This window comes from Taudactylus pleione, unplaced genomic scaffold, assembly GCF_031769625.1.
Source record: "Taudactylus pleione unplaced genomic scaffold, aTauple2 ptg000730l, whole genome shotgun sequence".
Classification (NCBI taxonomy): domain Eukaryota; kingdom Metazoa; phylum Chordata; class Amphibia; order Anura; family Myobatrachidae; genus Taudactylus; species Taudactylus pleione.
Window position 1 is genome coordinate 487610 of NW_028285132.1, and position 22921 is coordinate 510530.

The 22921-nt window shown below is 44.1% G+C and overlaps 1 protein-coding gene across 1 annotated transcript in view; it reads right to left on the reverse strand.

Moving 5' to 3' along the window:
- LOC148477271 (uncharacterized) overlaps nucleotides 1-19038 on the reverse strand; it is an 80192-nt gene extending 61154 nt beyond the window's left edge. Inside the window, exons 1-4 of the mRNA XM_088456954.1 lie at nucleotides 18892-19038; nucleotides 14037-14925; nucleotides 12727-12729; nucleotides 4464-5679 (exon numbers count right to left, since the gene is read on the reverse strand). Coding sequence (XP_088313080.1) covers nucleotides 4464-5679; nucleotides 12727-12729; nucleotides 14037-14925; nucleotides 18892-19038 — 2255 coding nt within the window. The remainder of the gene's footprint in view (nucleotides 1-4463; nucleotides 5680-12726; nucleotides 12730-14036; nucleotides 14926-18891) is intronic.
- Between the last annotated feature and the right edge of the window lie 3883 nt (nucleotides 19039-22921).

A 22921-nucleotide genomic window follows, 5' to 3' on the forward strand; every position in this document is an offset into this window, starting at 1 on the left:
ATTGTGTGTATGAGTTGCAGGGAATTTTGCTACTTTTCAAATATAAGTCTGTGTGTGATATTATACACGTAAGTCCATGCATGATGGGCCACATGCACACATACATATATACACACACAAGCACACATACATACATATATATACACATAAGCACACATGTATTTTTCTGATGTTTTTAAACTGCAATTGCAAAATGTGTTTATACAGTGAATTTAGTTCTCATACAGGGTGGAGGCTCCCAGCAGTGTAGTCGGAGCCCCACTCTTTATTCTGCTTGTTTTGGTTGTGGGGATGGTGTGTAGCTCCATAGCTAGGCTACATTACAATTGCCACAGCTCATATATTCTTATGTAAAAATGCTCATAGCACCACGGTATATTGCGTTGTGTTATGGTATAGGGATGTTCTCCAGGATGGGCTTTGTATAGGATTCCAAATGTTAGTGTTTATGTGTTAAACACTGTCTGCATGCGTTTGAGGGAAGGCTGACTATCTATTTTTTTTACAAAATAGTGCTGTGAGATTTTATCATGTTGGGAAGTCATTTTTATGTGTGCTGAAAACTGTCGGTATGTGTTGGGGAAGATTATGAAAAAGCTGTTCGTGTTACCTTTTAGCAACTTTGCTTACTGAATAGCTAAATTGCGACTTTTTAGCAATATGGCGCTGTATGTTGGTATTATGTATTTTTGGCAAGATGGCACTGTGTAAGCTTTCTTTTTCTAAAATGGAGTCTTGCTGCCATTCGCAATATGGCGTCTTTCAGGTTTTTTAGAATGCAAACAAATTCTGTCTTACCCAATTATCCGGTTTCGACAAAATCCACACAGAAGACCTATCAAATGTCACACAAAGCAGTGATAGCGTATTAGTCCACACAGAATTTCTGGGATATCACACAGTCGAAACTATCACAGTTCACACAGCAGTGATAGCGTATAAGTCCACACAGGACTGGTGATGCATTCCACTAAGCACCTTGGGAGAGCAATACCTCTTAGCCAAAGTCAGTGACTAATATCAGGAGCTGCCCTCGGTGACCTCTTTTAAAACCTTCCAATTTCCCACAATGCTTGTGCCCACCTAGAGGATTTGCAAAGTTCCCCGATTGGTGTGTCCCTTATTCTGTACTGTTGAACACATGCTGGCTTGGCTCTGTGTTGACTACCAAAGTCCAGAGAGGAACAAAGGGGAGCAAATAGAAGGAACAATGACCAGGTAATTGGTTTAAGTCCTGAGTGTCCCCTGCAGAGCTGGAAATTAGCCCACAAGGTCCTTTTTCTATGAGATGTTATATTGATCTACTGGTTACTTCCTGTGTGGCTAGGTCAGAATAACGAATGGATAAAACAAGTATATGGAAAAGGGCTAAACATAAGGGCTTAAAAGTATTAAACATTACATTTCCTCACATTATTACAGTACATAATATACCTGCTAATGAAAAAGTTTAAGCCCTGTGAATGAACACCCATATCGGGACTTTTATACCAGCAGACGGATAGAGGAACAAATGGGCTAAAAAGTTCATTAATTGATGTAGAGAATGAGATACTGCAAATACATATTTACCACACATCTCATTTCCTCATTATATATATCCTAACTAGGGGAGCACTGACACCCTTTTTTCAATATTTGTGACTTGTAAGTGTCCATCAATGTCCCCATCACTTTCTGCAAATTTGTAAAATTTTGAGTCCAGATCTTGGTACAGCAGTTGGCAACGGTACACGGGATACCACGGTCAGGGGTGCCCGCTTGCCTCACCATGCCACATCTGGATGAGCATGCATTCCTGCTCTGTTGCCCTTTCTCCCAATTCCACTAACTAATCTGCTAGGGTATCCATTCCACCACCTCGGAACGTGGGGTTTCCTATCCTGCTGGGGAATGTTGGGAAACAATTGCTGTAAGAGGGTGAGGTGGGACTTGTTGCTCTCACCAAATTCAGAGGGGCATCCACTGTTTGGTCATCCTCGTGAATGCTGTTGCCATCAGCACTTCTCACCTCCAGCTGGTGCGACGCTTTTAAGTTCATGAACTCCTCGCTCATGTCACTATTGGTTGCTACGTATGGTATATGCCACAATCCAGAGAAGAGAGAAAGGAATCAGTTTTACTTTTAATAGTGTGCACTCATGTCCCCAATAAGGTCTATAATGCTTTAAAAAAAACATTTATTCCATGCATTAAAAAACAGGTATTTATATCCCCTTATAGTAATGTTAGAGATAATTATTGCTTAGTATTACATATAAATCAAATCTATGATAATGTATATAAAAACAAATAGTAAAAAATATAAACAGTGATAAGAAAACTTTGTGTGAAATAAAGAAATATAAAAACAAGTCTGTGCTGTCTTTATTCCTCAGTATATAATGCAATCCATTGGTGGTGTGTGTTCTCCTGTACCAGATAGATCTGCAGTCACAGCTGATACATAAAGTAGCTACTCATGTATCCTTATGCTCCGTCTCCAGTAATTGTTACTAATAAATGTTACAATGTCCTGTAGTAACGATCTCACAATTTATTATATCTGCTCAGATCCATGTAAGCATACAGTGAGATGTGAGTGGTTCCTGCTTATCTTCTACTTCATATAATTCTGCTATGAAGAGAAAAGGTATTAGGCTTATTTAGTCTGTGATGTCTTCAGGAATCATTTCCAACACCGTGTAGTGAGTTATTTTGTATGAACTAGTAATATCTGTATACAAACATCCACTGCTATGCGACAAACCCCAGTTACATATTCACACTTTATAGTCATATCATGCCATTCATTTAGTAAATGCTGCTTGTGATATGTTCAAATATTTATTCTTTTTATTGAAGCCAAAGAATGGCATTAAGCAGTATTTTTTTTGTGAAAATACAGTCGGGTGCATAAATATTGGGACATTGACAGAATTTTCATATTTTGGCCTCTATTCACCACCACAATGGCTTTGAAATGAAACAAACAAGATGTGCTTTAACTGCAGACTTTCAGATTTAATTTGAGGGTAATTACATCCAAATCAGGTGAACGGTGTAGGAATTAAAATGGTTTCTATATAATAGTCTATATATCAGAAACGCGTTGGCGTGTGTGTACCCCGATGTCTGTGAATGACAACGTTCATAGACATATCGCATCGGCTGTGCAGCACTACAGTTCGGCGATATATCGTTGCATCTCTCTACTGGCGGTTCGTTGACCGTCTGTACACTTGCTGAAGGGACTGACGTCACAGCTGGGTGGGCAAATTTAAATGCCCTCCTTGCTGTGATGACAGGATATATCTAGCAGCCAATCAGTAAGTGTGTACAGATTAATTGATCGACACGATGTGTACCCAGCTTAAGACTGAACTGGCAGGATCTGTACACATTACACAGACTGTACATACAATGTATTACATGGATTGTGCCAAACACAAACAATTGTATGTGATACACACAGTTGTATCCCTCTGTAGGGGCAATAAGTAACCTCAATGGTGCTGATGTCTGTTCTCCATTGGTTCCTCTTGGCACCAGCCATACCTGTTATTACATTACACCACCGCCAGTGATGTCACACACATCCCCTTACTAGCGCCATCATAGAAACTAGGGATAATTCTATAACAAGAAGATATCCCACATCTATCCCTGAGTGATGACAGCACATTAATGTAACAAACATAAAACTATGACGTGATACAAAAGGTAGAACAATAACACTAAGATATTACACTGCATTTATTACACTATCAGTACATATCATAGCATCATCCTCTGTGCTCAGGAGAGGGAGCACGGTTCTACTATAGACACACAAATATACACAGAGACTCCACCCAGAGCACCAGGAGCACCCACATATAGGACAGCCCTTATTCCTCACACTTGTGGTGTCCTGGTGATGGCGCCACTAACTGAAGAACAATTTATGAGTGTAGAAGTCTTTTCATTTCTGGAAAACAAACCTATGACATCACAGTGATCATTTATGACATCACATTTCTCTGGACACCTGGCATCTTTGTATATCACAGGTTATTGCTGGTGGGGAGGAGACTTATGGGCGGAACATGTTTGCCAGGTGTCAGACCAAATGTCCCATTACAAGTCACTATGAAGTTACCCCAAGTCCCATGAGCACAGTCCATGTTCTCTAGCACTATTTTATGCCATTTTTGGTGATACAATTCCAAGAGTGACCTTACATGCTGTAACATGACAATGAATGTATATTATTTTGTGAGATGGAAAGTAACAGGACATAAAAAAAAATCAATGTAATCAGTAGCACAAACCATGCCTGCTCAGCACTTTATATAATGAAAAAATAATGTACGAAGAGCTCATCTCAGGAAATATATTATGTATGAGATTTGCTCTTTAGATAAACTATTTCCCTTTCATAGTTTCCCATTTAAATGTGTGTGAAAAATATTCCACAAGATCTGACTTATGTTATTTCTCTGTCAGAGCATGGAAATGGCTTCTCGTCTGTGTGATGTCTCTGATGTTTAACAAGCTGTGATTTCTCTGCAAAACATTTCCCACATTCAGAACATGAAAATGGTTTCTCACCTGTGTGAGTTCTCTTGTGTACATGAAGAGCCGTTTTGTATCTAAAACATTTCCCACACTCAGAGCATGGAAATGGTTTCTCACCTGTGTGACATCTCTGATGTTTAACAAGAGATGATTTGTCTGCAAAACATTTCCCACACTCAGAGCATGGAAATGGCTTCTCACCTGTGTGACATCTCTGATGTTTAACTAGATTTGATTTCAGTGTAAAATATTTCCCACACTGAGAGCATGGAAATGGTTTCTCACCCGTGTGACATCTCTGATGTTTAACAAGAGATGATTTGTCTGCAAAACATTTCCCACACTCAGAGCATGGAAATGGCTTCTCACCTGTGTGACATCTCTGATGTTTAACAAGACTTGATTTCAGTGTAAAACATTTCCCACACTCAGAGCAAGGAAATGGTTTCTCACCTGTGTGACATCTCTGATGTGTAATAAGATTTGATTTCAGTGTAAAACATTTCCCACACTGAGAGCATGGAAATGGTTTCTCACCTGTGTGACATCTCTGATGTTTAACTAGATATGATTTCAGTGTAAAACATTTCCCACACTGAGAGCATGGAAATGGTTTCTCACCTGTGTGACATTTCTGATGTGTAACAAGAGTTGATTTCCGAGTAAACCATTTCCCACATTCAGAACATGAAAATGGTTTCTCACCTGTGTGAGTTCTCTCGTGTACATGAAGAGCCGTTTTGTGTCCAAAACATTTTCCACACTGAGAGCATGGAAATGGTTTCTCACCTGTGTGAAATCTTTGATGTTTAACAAGAGCTGATTTCTGTGTAAAACCTTTCCCACACTCAGGACATGAAAATGGCTTCACAAGTATATTAGCTGGCCGATGGGCAATACGCTTTGTTCTCTTTGTAGAACATGTGGCATCTATATTATTGGGAAATATATTATCTACTCTAAGAGCTGTAATAGATGTACCGATATCTGAGTTATGAGGAGAACATGACACATCAGAAGGCTGAGATGACATATCTGTACTGAGAAGAACTGGAGAATCTCGTCTGATGTCATCATTTATTGCAGAATGTGGAGATATAATTAGATGGTCCTGCGATATATTCCATCTGTTACATCCATCTGTTGGGAAAATAATAAATGTACAGTAATATGAATGTTTTAACGAGATAAGGCTAATTAAAAAAACCAACACATTAAGGACGTATAAAAGGTACAAATTGTAACTGACATTTTAAACTGTGCGAATATATATATATATATATATATATATATATAAAAAGTACAGGTGGCACTCACAAAAAATAATTGTCCATGCTGCTGGGGTGCGAAGTTCTCAGGCATCACTATAGATACAGTCCAGAGCTAGCCAAAATATAAATATATAGAGAGAGCACTCACCAGTCTTCTTGATACAAAAAAAGTTAGAAACTTGTAATTTATTCACTCAAACCGTGACAATAAAGTGCATGTCGATGTTTCGGGTCTCACACTACCCTTTGTCAAGACCCAGAGACCAAAATGTCACCAGTAGTAGCCAGCATCAACCATATCAAATGCCCCTTAAATAGCTAATGCAACCCCACAGGTCACACCCACATAATCGAGTTAAAGACACACTGCTGTGTATAATCTAGATAATAAGCACACCTCACTGATTCATAGAGCAACGTGTACCTCTTACAGTAGTTTATGAGCTAATAGACAACTCTAACATACATACCGTTGTGGAGGAATCAATCAGCAATGCCGCATGCATTCCAACCTCATGGAACGCACAGCTGATAATCCACCTTAGTGTTGCGATCATGTTGTCCTGCGAGGGATGCCGCTGGCAACATCACTGGACTATGACACAACCAGTGCCAATATGTAATCAAATCGCGTCACTGGTTACAAGTCCCCGGCCAGAGCAGGAAAGGCTGTCAGCGTGTGCGTGTTCAGCACAGCAGAGAGCATGCCAGGTCACAAGGTCACATGGTATAAATAAACAGAACCCAGAACCAATGGGTTTATAGAGTGTAGAGTTATTTCCTGTTGTTACCATGGTCCCCACATTAACACCAGGGTTCTGGTGATTGATTAGTTTATTCATACCATGTGACCTGGCGTGCTTTCCGCTGTGCTGAACACATGACACACACAAGCTGACCACCTTTCCTGCTCTGGCCGGGGACTTGTAACCAGTGACGTGACTTGAGTACATATTGGCACTGGTAGTGTCATAGTCCAGTGATGGTGCCAGCGGCATCCCTCGCAGGACAACATGATCGCAGCACTAAGGTGGATTATCAGCTGTGCGTTCCATGAGGGTGGAACGCATGCGGCATTGCTGATTGATTCCTCCACAACGGTATGTATGTTAGAGTTGTCTATTAGTCCATAAACTACTATAAGAGGTACACTTTGCTCTATGAATCAGTGAGGTGTGGTTATTATCTAGATTATACACAGCAGTGTGTCTTTAACTCGATTATGTGGGTGTGGCCTGTGGGGTTGCATTAGGTCAGTGGTCTTCAACCTTGGCCCTCCAGCTGCTATGGAACTACAGATTCTAGGATGCCCTGCCACAGTTTTAGCATGCTGTTATATCAAAACAGTGGCAAGGCATGCTGGGATGTGTAGTTCCACAGCAGCTGGAGGGCCAAGGTTGAAGACCCATGCATTAGGTATTTAAGGGGCATTTGATATGGTTGATGCTGGCTACTACTAGTGAAATTTTGGTCTCTGGGTCTTGACAAAGGGTCGTGTGAGACCCGAAACATCGACATGCACTTTATTGTCACCAGGTGAGTGAATAAGTTACAAGTTTCTAACTTGTATCAAGAAGACTGGTGAGTGCTCTCTCTCATATATATATATATAGTACATATTTATTTTAAAAATATGAAGTGCCTGTGGCAGAGGTGAATTTATATGCTTTCGCCTCCAGATGCGCACGATCAATGAGATGTAATGAAAACAGGATTTTGGTACTTACCGTTAAATCTCTTTCTCCGATTCCAGAGGCGACACTGGAGTCTCAGTACAGTGGGGTATAGATGTGGGATAACTGGGAGCTGGCACTTTAATAAATTTGAATAGTAGCTAGCTCCTCCCCCTCTATACCCCCCTACAGGTCACTCTAAACTGTGCCCAAGGAGAGCTGGAAATAGAATAACAGAGGAGCAGATGGAGTCTCAGTACAGTGGGGACATCCCAGAGCTCACATCCCGGGCAGGAGACCACCGAGAACCCTGCAAAACAGCACGGCCATACTGTGAAGCAGAAGCCGCAAACGTGTCAAAACGGTAAAACTTTGTAAAAGTATGCCGGCCCGAGCAAGTGGCCGCTCGACAAAACTGGGTCAGGGAAACCCCACAGGCAGCCGCCCACGGAGGACCCACTGAGCGTGTAGAATATGCTATGATTGAAGTAGGTGGCTGCTTTGATGCAGTCAGATAGGCTTGTCTGATTGTCAGACAAATCCATCTAGAAATAGTAGCCTTAGAAGCCGGCCAAGCTGGCCGCGCCATATCATATCGAACAAACAGCATATCCGACTTCCGAAGGGATGCTGTCCTACCAACATAAATCCAAAGAGCCTGGACAACATCTCGGGATCTGGAAGCCAAAGAATCCCCTTTATACACCGGAACTACTATTGGTTGGTTGATGTGAAACGCCGACACTACCATAGGCAAAAAGGATAACTGCGTACGTAGCTCAGCCCTATCCTCATGAAAAATTAGGTAAGGTGGACGACAAGAAAGCGCCCCTAGCTCAGACACACGCCTAGCAGAGGCGAGCGCCAACAGGAGAACCACTTTCCATGATAAAAATTTTAATTCCACTGTTTGTAAAGGTTCAAATAGGGAAGATTGGAGAAAAGAGAGGACCAAATCCAAATCCCATGGGGCAGTAGGAGGTACAAACGGAGGTTGTAATCTGACAACCCCTTGTAGAAAAGTCTGGACATCCGGTAATAATGCTAGTCGCTTTTGAAAGAAAATCAACAAAGCCGATACTTGAACTTTTAAAGATCCCAGACAAAGGCCTGCTGCTAAACCAGCCTGTAGAAAAAGAAGCAGCCTGGCTAAGTTGAATTCTGGCAGTGGCGCACCCTTGCGTTCACGCCAAGCGACGTATGCCTTCCATATGCGATGATAGGGCTTAGAGGTAACTTCCTTTCTAGCCCTTAACATAGTAGGAACCACCCTGGAAGGGATACCCTTCTTTCTTAAGAGAGCCCTTTCAACAGCCACGCCGTCAAACTAAGCTGCTTTAAGTCCTGATAAATAAACAGACCCTGTTCCAGTAGATCTTGTTGCAGAGGAGGAGGCCACGGGTCGTCTATCAGAAGATGTAGTTTGGAATACCACGCCCATCTGGGCCAGTCTGGAGCCACAACAGAACCTTTACCCCTTCTCGTTTGATTCTTTGCAGCAGACAAGGAAGAAGTGGTGGAAACAGGTAGACAAACTGAAACCACCAAGGAGCTGTTAGAGCATCCACCACCACTGCCTGTGGATCCCTTGTCCTGGAGCAGTAACATGGCAGTTGATGGTTCAGTCTCGATGCCATAAGATCTACCTGAGGGACCCCAACGCTGAATCAGTTGTTGGAAGACCTGCGGATTGAGCATCCACTCTCCCGGATGAATGTCCTGTCGACTGAGGTAATCGGCCTCCCAATTTTCTACCCCTGGTATGAAAATTGCTGATATCGCTACCGCATATTCCTCTGCCCAGAGAAGAATGCGGCTTACCTCGCTCATGGCGGACCGACTCTTGGTACTGCCCTGTTAGTTGATGTACGCCACAGCCGTGGTGTTGTCGGATTGCACTCTGATGGCCTGGCCCTTCAACAGAGGATGTGCCACCTGAAGAGCATAGAACACGGCCCTTAGCTCCAGAATGTTTATGGGCAGTACTGCCTCCAGTAAAGTCCAGCGGCCCTGAAAGTGTCTTCTCTGAGTCACTGCCCCCCATCCTCTCAGACCTGCGTCTGTGGTGGTGAGAATCCATTCCCACAATGCAAACCTCTTGCCTGCCAATAGGTGAGAGGAATTCAGCCACCAAAGGAGAGATGTCTGAGTCCTGGGTGACAGTTGAACTCGCTGGTGAACGAAGAGGTGGGACCCTGACCACTGACAGAGAAGGTCCAGTTGGAATGGATGGGCATGGAACCTCCCGTATTGGATGGCCTCAAAAGACGCAACCATCTTTCCCAGAAGGCGAATACACAGGTGCACTGACACCCTGCGATGATGCAGTATCAATCGCACCATGTGTTGAATGGAGGTGACTTTTTCCTGCGGAAGAAGTACCTTTTGCTCCACTGTGTCCAAAATCATCCCTAGGAAAGGCAGACGCTGTGTAGGCTGCAGATGAGATTTTTGGTAATTCAGGATTCATCCGTGTTGCAACAGCAGACTCTGTGTTACCCGGATGTCCTGCAGTAATTGAGAGACTGACGGAGCCTTGAGGAGTAGGTCGTCCAAGGGACGATAGTAACCCCTTGTATCCGAAGAAGGGCCATCATTACTGCCATGACCTTTGTGAACTCTCTTGGTGCTGATGAAAGACCAAAAGGTAAAACCTGGAATTGAAAATGAGAGGCCCGCACTGCGAACCGAAGGAATGCCTGATGAGGAGGCCAAATGGGAATGTGGGATAAGCATCCTTTATGTCTAAGGATACGAGAAACTCGCCCCTCTTTAGCCCTGCAATGACGGATTGCAGGGACTCCATCTTGAACTTGAAGGTCCGCAAATAAGGATTGAGATGTTTCAAGTTCAGAATGGGTCTCACCGAGCCGTCTTGCTTGGGAACCGCAAACAAGCTGGAATAAAAACCTTGACCCTGCTGGTGGATAGGGACATGCACTATTACTCGAGAAGACAGTAGCTTTTGTATTGCCTCCTGTATAACAACCCGTTTGTCCGCAGATGCCGGCAAACCAGTTGTTAAAAAAACGAGGAGGAGGTTGGATCTGAAAATCCAGCTTCAACCCCTGAATAATGATGTCCCGGACCCACGCGTCCTGGCAAGACTTGGTCCAAACTTCCTTGAAGTAGCAAAGGCGAGCTCCCACCCTGGGGTCCCCCAGGAGAGAAGGGAGTGCGTCATGCTGGAGGCTTAACTGAAGCCTTATCCTGCTGGGAGGAGGATGCAGTGGCTCTACCCCGCCTCTGGGACCCCGGGAGATAGCGGGAGCGCCTCTGCCACGGCCCCTGAATCTCCATGGAATACGAAAGGCCTTTCCGGCAAAGGGCTTCATGGGGGGAGGAGCAGCAGATGGGAGATAAGTGGACTTACCACCTGTGGCTTGAGATATCCACTTATCCAGTTCCGTTCCAAACAGAGCTTGTCCTGTGAATGGAAGCGCTTCCATGGCTCTCTTGGATTCCGCCTCCGCCTGCTATTGTCGCAGCCACAGGGCTCTGCGGGCTGAGACAGCCAAGGCCGAGGATCTAGAGGAAAGACTACAAATATCCTTAGAAGCCTCTCCAAGAAAAGCAGGAGACTTTGCAATCTATTCCGCTAGAGGAACCAGATCCTCCGCCAGAGCCCCAGTCTTAAGGCCCTCAGCGAGCTGCATAGCCCATGCTTCCAACGCCTTGTTGACCCAACAGCTGACTAATGCGGGTCAAAGAGACACCCTGCTACAGTGTACATTGACTTCAAGGTAGTTTCTACAGGGGTATTCAATTTGGAGCGAAAAGTCCGTGCTGGACTTTTCACTCCACATCGCTGATTTTCCTGGGATAAAGTATCGGGCGCGCACCTGCTTTATCCCCGTATTCAATTAAAAAGCTACGAAAACGGGGGCCGGTGAAATAGGATCGGCGAAAAAACACGGGATTTACCTGGAATAAATTGTAGGACCCCCCTAAAGCTGTCAAAACATAGGAGATCACTATGGGTACCCCCGTTTTAGCCTGCAAATGAAAGCCAGGGTTTTGAATAGCCGCGGCAGGTGTTTTTTTTCCGACATTGAAGAAGTGATGCAGAAGAGCACTTAGGTTTTTTTTTTCTTTTTTTAAGTGGTTCCATCAAATTTGGGGTACATGAAAATGGGTACTAGCATATTTTTATGTCCCTAAACTAATTTTTTTAAAATTCTGCAAAAATGCACCTGCCGCTAATAATCTATTCTAGAAAACACCTGCCGCTAATAGCCTATTCTAGAAAACACGTGCTGCGTACTCACAGAATAGCCCTGAACCTATTTCCCTATTTTTAAACACTTTTTAATTATTTTTTTTTCACCCCAATTTTTAAAAATATTTTTTGGGGTGTCCCTAATTTTTTTTAAAACTTTTTTTTGACACAGTTTATTTTTAAATGACATTCCCAGGGTTGCAGGCTATTTTTTTTTAAGCATGCACCCCTAAACCCCAATTCTGCACTTTTTTTGGCCACCTATTCAGTGGTGAAAAGTTATCCCCGTTTTTTTTCAAAGACTTTTCGAACCTGCGAATTGAATACGGGGATAATTGAAATCAGCGAAAAAGACGTCATCTGCGAAAATTTATCACAGATTCCGAAATTTTGGCTCCAAATTGAATACCCCTGATAGGGGCATAGAGGGAGATTATGCTATCAACCCCGTCCAACCAGCTCTGCTTCAGAGACCAGTGCTATTAACACAATATAATGCTGTAATCACTGTGTAAACACAGTCCAACCTGATCTTCACAAGTCTACCCCCACTGTGCAGGCACAATCTGGGCAGACAGATCTTATTCTCTGTGTTTGTAAAATGGCCACCAGCCTCCTTCTGGAAGTGCTGGGGCTGCTGGAAGGCAGAAGCTGAACTGTGTGTTAGGCTCCGCCCCCTCCATTCTTGCTGCTTAGTGTTTTTAATGCCCGCCTGTCATTTCCTCCTGGTCACCCTGCTAATCAGAGTGCCAGGAGTCACTAACCTTCTGCTGCCATGTGCTGCTGACGGCGGGCTTGCTAATGGAGAAGCACGACAAACGCCGCATGCAGCGCGTCTGGCTACCCCCCAGAGACAATGGTCTCTGTAGCTGTAGACCCCAGCGCGTGCTGCAAGCAGCGGCGATGAGGTCTCTTGGCAGCTCCAAAGAAACAGACAGGCAGGGGAAGTGAGCTTCCTGTCTGATCCTCATGCTGATCGAAGATCCATTGATTTGATTTGTAGCAGAGAGCTTTTGTATGTGACCAGCTCCCTTGGCACAAAATTTAGACTGACCTGTAGGGGGGTATAGAGGGGGAGGAGCTAGCTACTATTCAAATGTATTAAAGTGCCAGCTCCCGGTTATCCCACATTTATACCCCACTGTACTGAGACTCCAGTGTCCCCTACTGGATGAAGGAGAAATAGGATTCAAAACACGTACAATATAAAACTATACAAACAGCGTATCAATATAATTCACCCAAATCCTACAGAAGGGGTGCTCCAACCGCTGCAGACTGCGCTTGAGTAAGTAGAAGCTACCAGTAGCAGTGGTCGTCCCTGGCCGAGGGAGCCTTTGGAATATGAACAGGAACCACCAACGCGTTTCATGTGAAAACAAACTTCCTCAGGGATCAAATAGAAAATTCTAAATTACCCCATGAGTCTTCTTCTGTTTGCTTAGTGCTGGGCTGTATTCCAGATATGGAGTCCATTAAAAGTGGTTGAAAATGCGTCCTAGGAGAGGCCTTTATATTGAATCTATTACCTTTGAATGGAACCATACTCTGATAAGCACATCCATATTTCCATAAAAGTACGCACAATATCTTTACACAAACATCAATTGGTGTTTTATTTTATACCTCTATACACACCTTCTTGTCTTATTACTCTCTCTCTCTATACACACACTTATTGATTGGTTTATGAGGGCATTTAGATGTAACAATATACCCTCACAAGCTATTCTTCAGATGAAACTGCATCGGAACTACTAAACACGTCAGCATGAAACATCTAGTGAGCTAGATCAGAGCACTGATTAATCACAGTGAGTGGAATCTGTGTGAAAAACAGTCTACAGAAGTGTGGTGAGGATTCACATATTTCTACTTGATATATACAACTATCTGACATTTGTTCTATTGTCTGGTATGAGTAATATATTACATCCATTAAAGACTTAGGGGTACATTTACTAAAGTGAGAGTGTTTGTTTTAAAAGTGATGTTGCCCATAGCAACCAATCACATTCTAGCTATTATCTTCCAGAAGGTGCTAGTTAAATGTTAAGTAGAATCTGATTAGTTTTAAAAGTTATGTTGTACATAGTAACCAAATTCTAAAAATACTCACTTTAGTAAATTTACCCCTTAGATTACAGTCCCGGTCTGATTGCACTTTCCATGTTTCATATAAATTGTGGACAGATCTGCAGTAACCACCTCTAATTAGATTTACAAATTAACAAACTGCTCACTAACAAAGTAAAGTTTAGGATAAGAGATTGTTGTAGTTACTGAGCAGGGAGAATATGAGACTCTTTTCTATAATAAGGGTTTATTACTCACCTGTACTGATATCTGTAGGGATTTCCTCCTCCTTACACTGCTGATCACCCCTCACATACGTCTCTTCTCCCTCTGTATCTTCTGCCTTTATATCAGTCACATACGTCTCTTCTTCTTCCTCTATATCTTCTATCCTATTATCAGTCACATACGTCTCTTCTTCTCCCTCTATATCTTCTGCCTTCATATCAGTCACATACGTCTCTTCTTCCTCTGTATCTTCTGCCTTCATATCAGTCACATACGTCTCTTCTTCTCCCTCTGTATCTTCTGCCTTCATATCAGTCACATACGTCTCTTCTTCTCCCTCTATATCTTCTGCCTTCATATCAGTTACATAGGTCTCTTCTTCTCCCTCTATATCTTCTGCCTTCATATCAGTCACATACGTCTCTTCTTCTCCCTCTATATCTTCTGCCTTCATATCAGTCACATACGTCTCTTCTTCTTCCTCTATATCCTCTGCCTTCATATCAGTCACATATGTCTCTTCTTCTCCCTCTATATCTTCTACCTTATTATCAGTCACAAACGTCTCTTCTTCTCCCTCTATATCTTCTGCCTTTATATCAGTCGCATACGTCTCATCTTCTCCCTCTGTATCTTCTGCCTTATTATCAGTCACATACGTCTCTTCTTCTCCCTCTATACCTTCTGCCTTCATATCAGTCACATACGTCTCTTCTCCCTCTATATCTTCTGCCTTCATATCAGTCACATATGTCTCTTCTTCTCCCTCTGTATCTTCTGCCTTCATATCAGTCACATACGTCTCTTCTCCCTCTATATCTTCTGCCTTCATATCAGTCACATATGTCTCTTCTTCTCCCTCTATATCTTCTGCCTTCATATCAGTCACATACGTCTCTTCTCCCTTTATATCTTCTGCCTCCATATCAGTCAGAAACGTCTCCTCATCTTCCTCTATGTCTTCTGCCTTAATATAAATCAGGTCTTCATTCTAAATTACCCACAAAACAACAAAATAACACTATAATAATGCCTGAATAAATTATATCAGAATACATATTATAATAGTATATCAGCATGTAATACAATCAATTAGGTGCAGATTAATTACTTAATGCAGGTCAATTAATGAAAAGTCACTTTGGTATTTAAATTTTCAGGAAGAGCCACTATTACCTGATCCTCCTGTGGGGTCCTGCGATTCTCCTCTGTACAATCCTGTGAATAAAGAGGACAGGGACATCTCTCTGGGGTATTTCTGTTACTGGGTTCATCTGTAGGAGACACACAGTGACTGAGTACATTGTATATATGTGATTATCAGGTGATGTGTGTACAGTAACCTACTGTATAATGGATGGGGAAAGGTCTCTAGGTATGACTCCCTATGCAGCATTTACCAAGTATATAACGAGGAATCTCAAAAATGTTGTAATAAACAGGTTGGAACAATGGAAATGTCAAAGCACTTTATATCAGGGAATAAATATCTATCATTAGTGTTTCATTTTAAAATATTCCCAAAAGATATGGTACAATGTATCCTAAGGGTCCTCACATCCCCAGCAGTGTGACAGGGCAGATCTGTGACATTATGTCTAGGGTCCTCACATCCCCAGCAGTGTGACAGGACAGATCTGTGACACTATGTCTAGGGTCCTCACATCCCCAGCAGTGTGACAGGGCAGATCTGTGACATTATGTCTAGGGTCCTCACATCCCCAGCAGTGTGACAGGACAGATCTGTGACACTATGTCTAGGGTCCTCACATCCCCAGCAGTGTGACAGGGCAGATCTGTGACACTATGTCTAGGGTCCTCACATCCCCAGCAGTGTGACAGGGCAGATCTGTGACATTATGTCTAGGGTCCCCACATCCCCAGCAGTGTGACAGGGCAGATCTGTGACACTATGTCTAGGGTCCTCACATCCCCAGCAGTGTGACAGGGCAGATCTGTGACACTATGTCTAGGGTCCTCACATCCCCAGCAGTGTGACAGGGCAGATCTGTGACATTATGTCTAGGGTCCCCACATCCCCAGCAGTGTGACAGGGCAGATCTGTGACACTATGTCTAGGGTCCTCACATCCCCAGCAGTGTGACAGGGCAGATCTGTGACACTATGTCTAGGGTCCTCACATCCCCAGCAGTGTGACAGGGCAGATCTGTGACACTACATCTAGGGTCCTCACATCCCCAGCAGTGTGACAGGGCAGATCTGTGACATTATGTCTAGGGTCCTCACATCCCCAGCAGTGTGACTGGGCAGATCTGTGACACTATGTCTAGGGTCCTCACATCCCCGGCAGTGTGACAGGGCAGATCTATGTCTAGGGTCCTCACATCCCCAGCAGTGTTACTGGGCAGATCTGTGACACTATGTCTAGGGTCCTCACATCCCCAGCAGTGTGACAGGGCAGATCTGTGACACTATGTCTAGGGTCCTCACATCCCCAGCAGTGTGACAGGGCAGATCTGTGACATTATGTCTACGGTCCTCACATCCCCAGCAGTGTGACTGGGCAGATCTGTGACACTATGTCTAGGGTCCCCACATCCCCAGCAGTGTGACAGGGCAGATCTGTGACACTACGTCTAGGGTCCTCACATCCCCAGCAGTGTGACAGGGCAGGTCTGTGACATTATGTCTAGGGTCCTCACATTCCCAGCAGTGTGACTTGGAAGATCTGTGACACTACGTCTAGGGTCCTCACATCCCCAGCAGTGTGACAGGGCAGACCTGTGACACTACGTCTAGGGTCCTCACATCCCCAGCAGTGTGACAGGGCAGGTCTGTGACACTACGTCTAGGGTCCTCACATCCCCAGCAGTGTGACAGGGCAGATCTATGACATTATGTCTAGGGTCCTCACATCCCCAGCAGTGTGACAGGGCAGATCTGTGAGACTGAACGTCTAGGGTCCCCACATACAGATGTCAGATAAAAATACCTAAAGAGCATCCTGGAGAAACGCCAAACAAACAATAAGGTAACAGCAGCCCAGGTGCCAGCAAATCTGGGGGATAACCACTAATAATTTACTTCCAGAATCCTGCATGGAAACTTCCACGTTGTCTGTATGAATTTGGGCCCGGAGGCAGGGAGAAAAGATCCCCAGACAGCAGCCTCCTTGGCCACCGAGTGTCATCTCCTTGGTGCTCCAAGAAAACAAATCAGCTGGCTGTGCTGGCTATCTCTCCCTGCATCTCCTCATGTCACTGCAGGAGGCCGCATGGGAGGCCACTCTGATTCCCTGGGAGGGGGAAGACCAGCAGCCCAAAATGGGACACAAATCCCCCTAGACCACCAGGGAAGAGATAAGTGCAATGATACTTTTAAATATTACACTTGTTTCAGACTTTCATACCAAACAAACCCCAGGGGCTAGTGCTGGAGCATAACTCTTTCAGTGGTGGGGTATTGTGAGCGAGGCTCCCAGTCTATAGCTCGTATCCCTGCATCTGGGACAAGACTCCCGAACACAATAACTCTCCCGCCGGACTTAATCCCCCTTCACACTTAGGTACCAGGATGGCTCCAAAAATATGAGATACACCAGATAGTGTGGGGAGGAGACTGGTCAGATGTCTGGGCTGGTAACACACAGTGACATGATGTGAGGGGGAGAGCAGGAGTATAATAGGGGCTTATGGCACCTGATGTATGAGATACACCAGAGAGTGTGGGGAGGAGACTGGTCAGATCTCTGGGCTGGTAACACACAGTGACACGATGTGAGGGGGAGAGCAGGAGTATAATTGGGGCTGATGGCTCCAGATGTATGAGATACACCAGAGTGTGGGGAGGAGACTGGTCAGATCTCTGGACTGGTAACACACAGTGACATTATGTGAGGGGGAGAGCAGGAGTATAATAGGGGCTGATAGCTCCTGATGTATGAGATACACCAGAGAGTGTGGGGAGGAGACTGGTCAGATCTCTGGGCTGGTAACAAACAGTGACACGATGTGAGGGGGAGAGCAGGAGTATAATAGGGGCTGATGGCTCCTGATGTATGAGATACACCAGAGAGTGTGGGGAGGAGACTGGTCAGATCTCTGGGCTGGTAACGCACAGTGACATTATGTGAGGGGGAGAGCAGGAGTATAATAGGGGCTGATGGCTTCTGATTCTGATGTATGAGATACACCAGAGAGCGTGGGGAGGAGACTGGTCAGATCTCTGGGCTGGTAACACACAGTGACATGATGTGAGGGGGAGAGCTGGAGTATAATAGGGGCTGATGGCACCTGATGTATGACATACACCAGAAAGTGTGGGGAGGAGACTGGTCAGATCTCTGGGCTGGTAACACACAGTGACACGATGTGAGGGGGAGAGCAGAGTATAATAGGGGCTGATGGCTCCTGATATATGAGATACACCAGAGTGTTGGGAGGAGACTGGTCAGATCTCTGGGCTGGTAACACACAGTGATATGATGTGAGGGGGAGAGCAGTATAAGAGGAACGGAGGAGGAGGTAGAAGAAGATGATTGTACTGACTGAAATATGATTTATTTATAATACGCCAATCATAGTGATGTATGCAAGATATGTAGGCATTCCCAAGTTCCATACACATAGGAGTTTACTATCGAACTACCTGATCACACAGGTGCAATGTGTCAGAAGTCAATTAACATACTACTATAGTTTTGGATTGGGGAAGGAAAGCCAAACCTGGGAGAACATACAATCTCCACACATATAATACACTGGTTAAAACCGAACACTATAACATGGTGCAGAGAGAGAATGTGACTCTTTTCTGTAATAAGTCTTTATTACTCACCTGTGCTGACATCTGTAAGGATTTCTTCCTCCTTACACTGCTGATCACCCCTCACATACATCTCTTCTTCTCCCTCTATATCTTCTGCCTTATTATCAGTCACATACGTCTCTTCTTCTCCCTCTATATCTTCTGCCTTCATATCAGTCACATACGTCTCTTCTCCCTCTATATCTTCTGCCTTCATATCAGTCACATATGTCTCATCTTCTCCCTCTATATCTTCTGCCTTCATATCAGTCACATATGTCTCTACTTCTCCATCTATATAATTTATCTTATTAGTCAGATCTTCACCCTAATTAAATCAGAGAATAAAAAAATGCAGAATGTCTGATGTCATTACTTGTGATAACACAGTATAATATCAGTGTATAAGACACACACAGCTTCTGTACAGATCATATAGTGACAGTCACTGTGGGACCCTATTTCCCATCTACCTGAAGCTCCTGTGGGATCCTGTGATTCTCCTCTATACACCGCTGTGAATAATGAGGATGGGGACATCTCTGTGGGTTATTTCTGATACTGGGTCCATCTGTAGAAGACACACAGTAACCGAGTACATTGTATATATATGATTATCAGATAATGTGTATATAGGAGGCCCTCATACATGCTCTCCCCTGTACAATAAATGACAGAATCCTCCTACCCAGTGATTTGAGTGTCCGATGATTCTCCATCATCACGTCCTTGTACAGACTCCTGTGTTCCTCTATATACTCCCCCTCCTGCATGGAAACACAGACAGTGACATCCTGACACCTTATAGCAACCTGACACACACAATGATAGTCACCACCCTGACACATCCCCTGGTGTTACTGTATAATGCCCCATTCCCAGCAGTCACCTCTCCAGTCATCACCCAGACACATCCCCTGGTGTTACTGTATAATGTCCCATTCCCAGCAGTTACCTCTCTAGTCATCACCCAGACACATCCCCTGGTGTTACTGTATATTTTCCCATATCCAGCAGTCACCTCTCCAGTCATCACCCAGACACATCCTCAGGTGTTACTGTATAATGTCCCATTCCCAGCAGTCACCTCTACAGTCATCACCCAGACACATCCCCTGGTGTTACTGTATAATGTCCCATTCCCAGCAGTCACCTCTCCAGTCAACACCCAGACACATCCCCTGGTGTTCCTGTATAATGTCCCTTTCCCAGCAGTCACCTCTCCAGTCATCGGCTGAATGATCTTGTTGGTGAGTTCCAGGATCTTCTGGTCATTGTGTCTCTCATGTATCAGTGAGTGAGGTGGAGGCACTGTGATGGGGCTCTGGGTCCTGCCCAGTCCTCCTGACCCACGGGGATGGCTGCTTGGTGTCTCACACTCACCGGATGTCTTCTTCACTACTGTGTAATCCTGAGTATTGGGGAGACAACAATGAAAACATCAGTTAAACTCCACCAATATGGGGTTGTTTATTCACGTTTTAACTTTGCATAATATACAAGACTATTTTACCATATCAAGTCTTGTAACAATCTCCTATATATATATATATATATATATATATATATATAGGAAAATATATATATAGGAAAATATATATATATATATATATATATAGGAAAATGTTGAGTATGTCGTATGCAGATCTGACATATTTGTGTCAGTGACAAAAAGAAAAGAACATACTGTGAGCAATGTACCAAATCCCAACTCCATTGAGGACTGTGGGACTTATAATATATCTGAGAATGGCTACCTGTTGCTCATTTATTACTATAGATATAAGTGATGTCACTGTGACACTCCCAGATCCTCTCACCTTCCCAGCCATGTTCCTGTATTATTACTATAGATATAAGTGATGTCACTGTGACACTCCCAGATCCTCTCACCTCCCCAGTCATGTCCCTGTATTATTACTATAGATATAAGTGATGTCACTGTGACACTCCCAGATCACCTCACCTCCCCAGTGATGTCTCTGTATTATTACTATAGATATAAGTGATGTCACTGTGACACTCCCAGACGCTCTCACCTCCCCAGTCATGTCCCTGTATTATTACTATAGATATAAGTGATGTCACTGTGACACTCCCAGACGCTCTCACCTCCCCAGTCATGTCCCTGTATTATTACTATAGATATAAGTGATGTCACTGTGACTCTCCCGGATCCCCTCACCTCCCCAGTCATGTCCCTGTATTATTACTATAGATAACTGAGGTCACTGTGACACTCCCAGATTCTCTCACCTCCCCAGTCATGTCCCTGTATTATTACTATAGATATAAGTGATGTCACTGTGACACTCCCAGATCCCCTCACCTCCCCAGTCATGTCCCTGTATTATTACTATAGATATAAGTGATGTCACTGTGACACTCCCAGATCCTCTCACCTCCCCAGTCATGTCCCTGTATTATTACTATAGATATAAGTGATGTCACTGTGACACTCCCAGATCCCCTCACCTCCCCAGTCATGTCCCTATATTATTACTATAGATATAAGTGATATCACTGTGACACTCCCAGATCCTCTCACCTCCCCAGTCATGTCCCTGTATTATTACTATAGATATAAGTGATGTCACTGTGATACTCCCAGATCCTCTCACCTCCCCAGTCATGTCCCTGTATTATTACTATAGATATAAGTGATGTCACTGTGACACTCCCATATCCTCTCACCTCCCCAGTCATGTCCCTGTATTATTACTATAGATATATGTGATGTCACTGTAACACTCCCAGATCCCCTCACCACCCCAGTCATGTCCCTGTATTATTACTATAGATATAAGTGATGTCACTGTGACACTCCCAGATCCTCTCACCTCCCCAGTCATGTCCCTGTATTATTACTATAGATATATGTGATGTCACTGTAACACTCCCAGATCCCCTCACCACCCCAGTCATGTCCCTGTATTATTACTATAGATATAAGTGATGTCACTGACACTCCCAGATCCCCTCACCTCCCCAGTCATGTCCCTGTATTATTACTATAGATATAAGTGATGTCACTGTGACACCCCCAGATCCCCTCACCTCCCCAGTCATGTCCCTGTATTATTACTATAGATATAAGTGATGTCACTGTGACACCCCCAGATCCCATCACCTCCCCAGTCATGTCCCTGTATTATTACTATAGATATAAGTGATGTCACTGTGACACCCCCAGGCCCTCTCACCTCCCCAGTCATCTCGTAGATGATCTCCAGTGTGAGATGTAAGATCCTCTCAGTTCTGTGACTCCCGTCCTTGTCCATCCTCAATGAATCAGTGAGAATATAGAATGTGTGATGTGTAATAAAAACTCTGGTTCCTCACAGCTGGACTGTCTAGGAATAAATATAATAGACATCACAGAGAACACATGTAACACAGTCAGACATGTAACAATGAGTGACCAGTAAGTCTCCCCTCTCCCCCCAGCCATAGAGCCCTGGTCAGTGTCTATCAGACGTTCCTGTGACCCAGCCCCATAGGGCTCCTCAGAGACAGTCACACAACGCTGTACTGCATAAGGGTACACCAATGCTCCTCACCTGGCCGGGGGTCTTATTCCTCCCAGACACATATTATATGCTCATTGCACCACTGGAAATAAGTTACATCGGTGTTAGGACAATGTCCTTTATATTGTATCTGGCCTGCAGTACCTCTGTGTCACCAGAGCTGCTGCTGATGTATTCTGACACTGTTTCCTCACATGCAGGAGTTAATATCACTCCCCTGTTTAACCACCTGCACCTGCCTCACAGACTATTTATTCCTGCCCCTCACCATGCCCCCTGCTGGTCATTGACTGTTTTCCCTGGATTGTATTCCATGGCCTGAACCTGATCTCCTGTCTACTGGACTTCTGCAAACTGCAGTTCCCCTGCTGTCTGTGAGTCTGTCTCATCTACTCTGCAGCTTTTTGCCTTTGCTTGTAACCTGTCTGTATATCCCCAGCCTATAATATGTGCAGCTAAAGCCAGCTGGGCCTCTGCAAGCTGTCCCTCCTATTACTGTATGTGACTCTGACTCACCCACTCTGCAGTATATGGCTCTTGTTAGTATCCAGCTTTGCAGACCTTCAAGTTTCTGTTACCACCAGTTCCCGTCCGGGTCATGTATCACTCCTGGCTTCT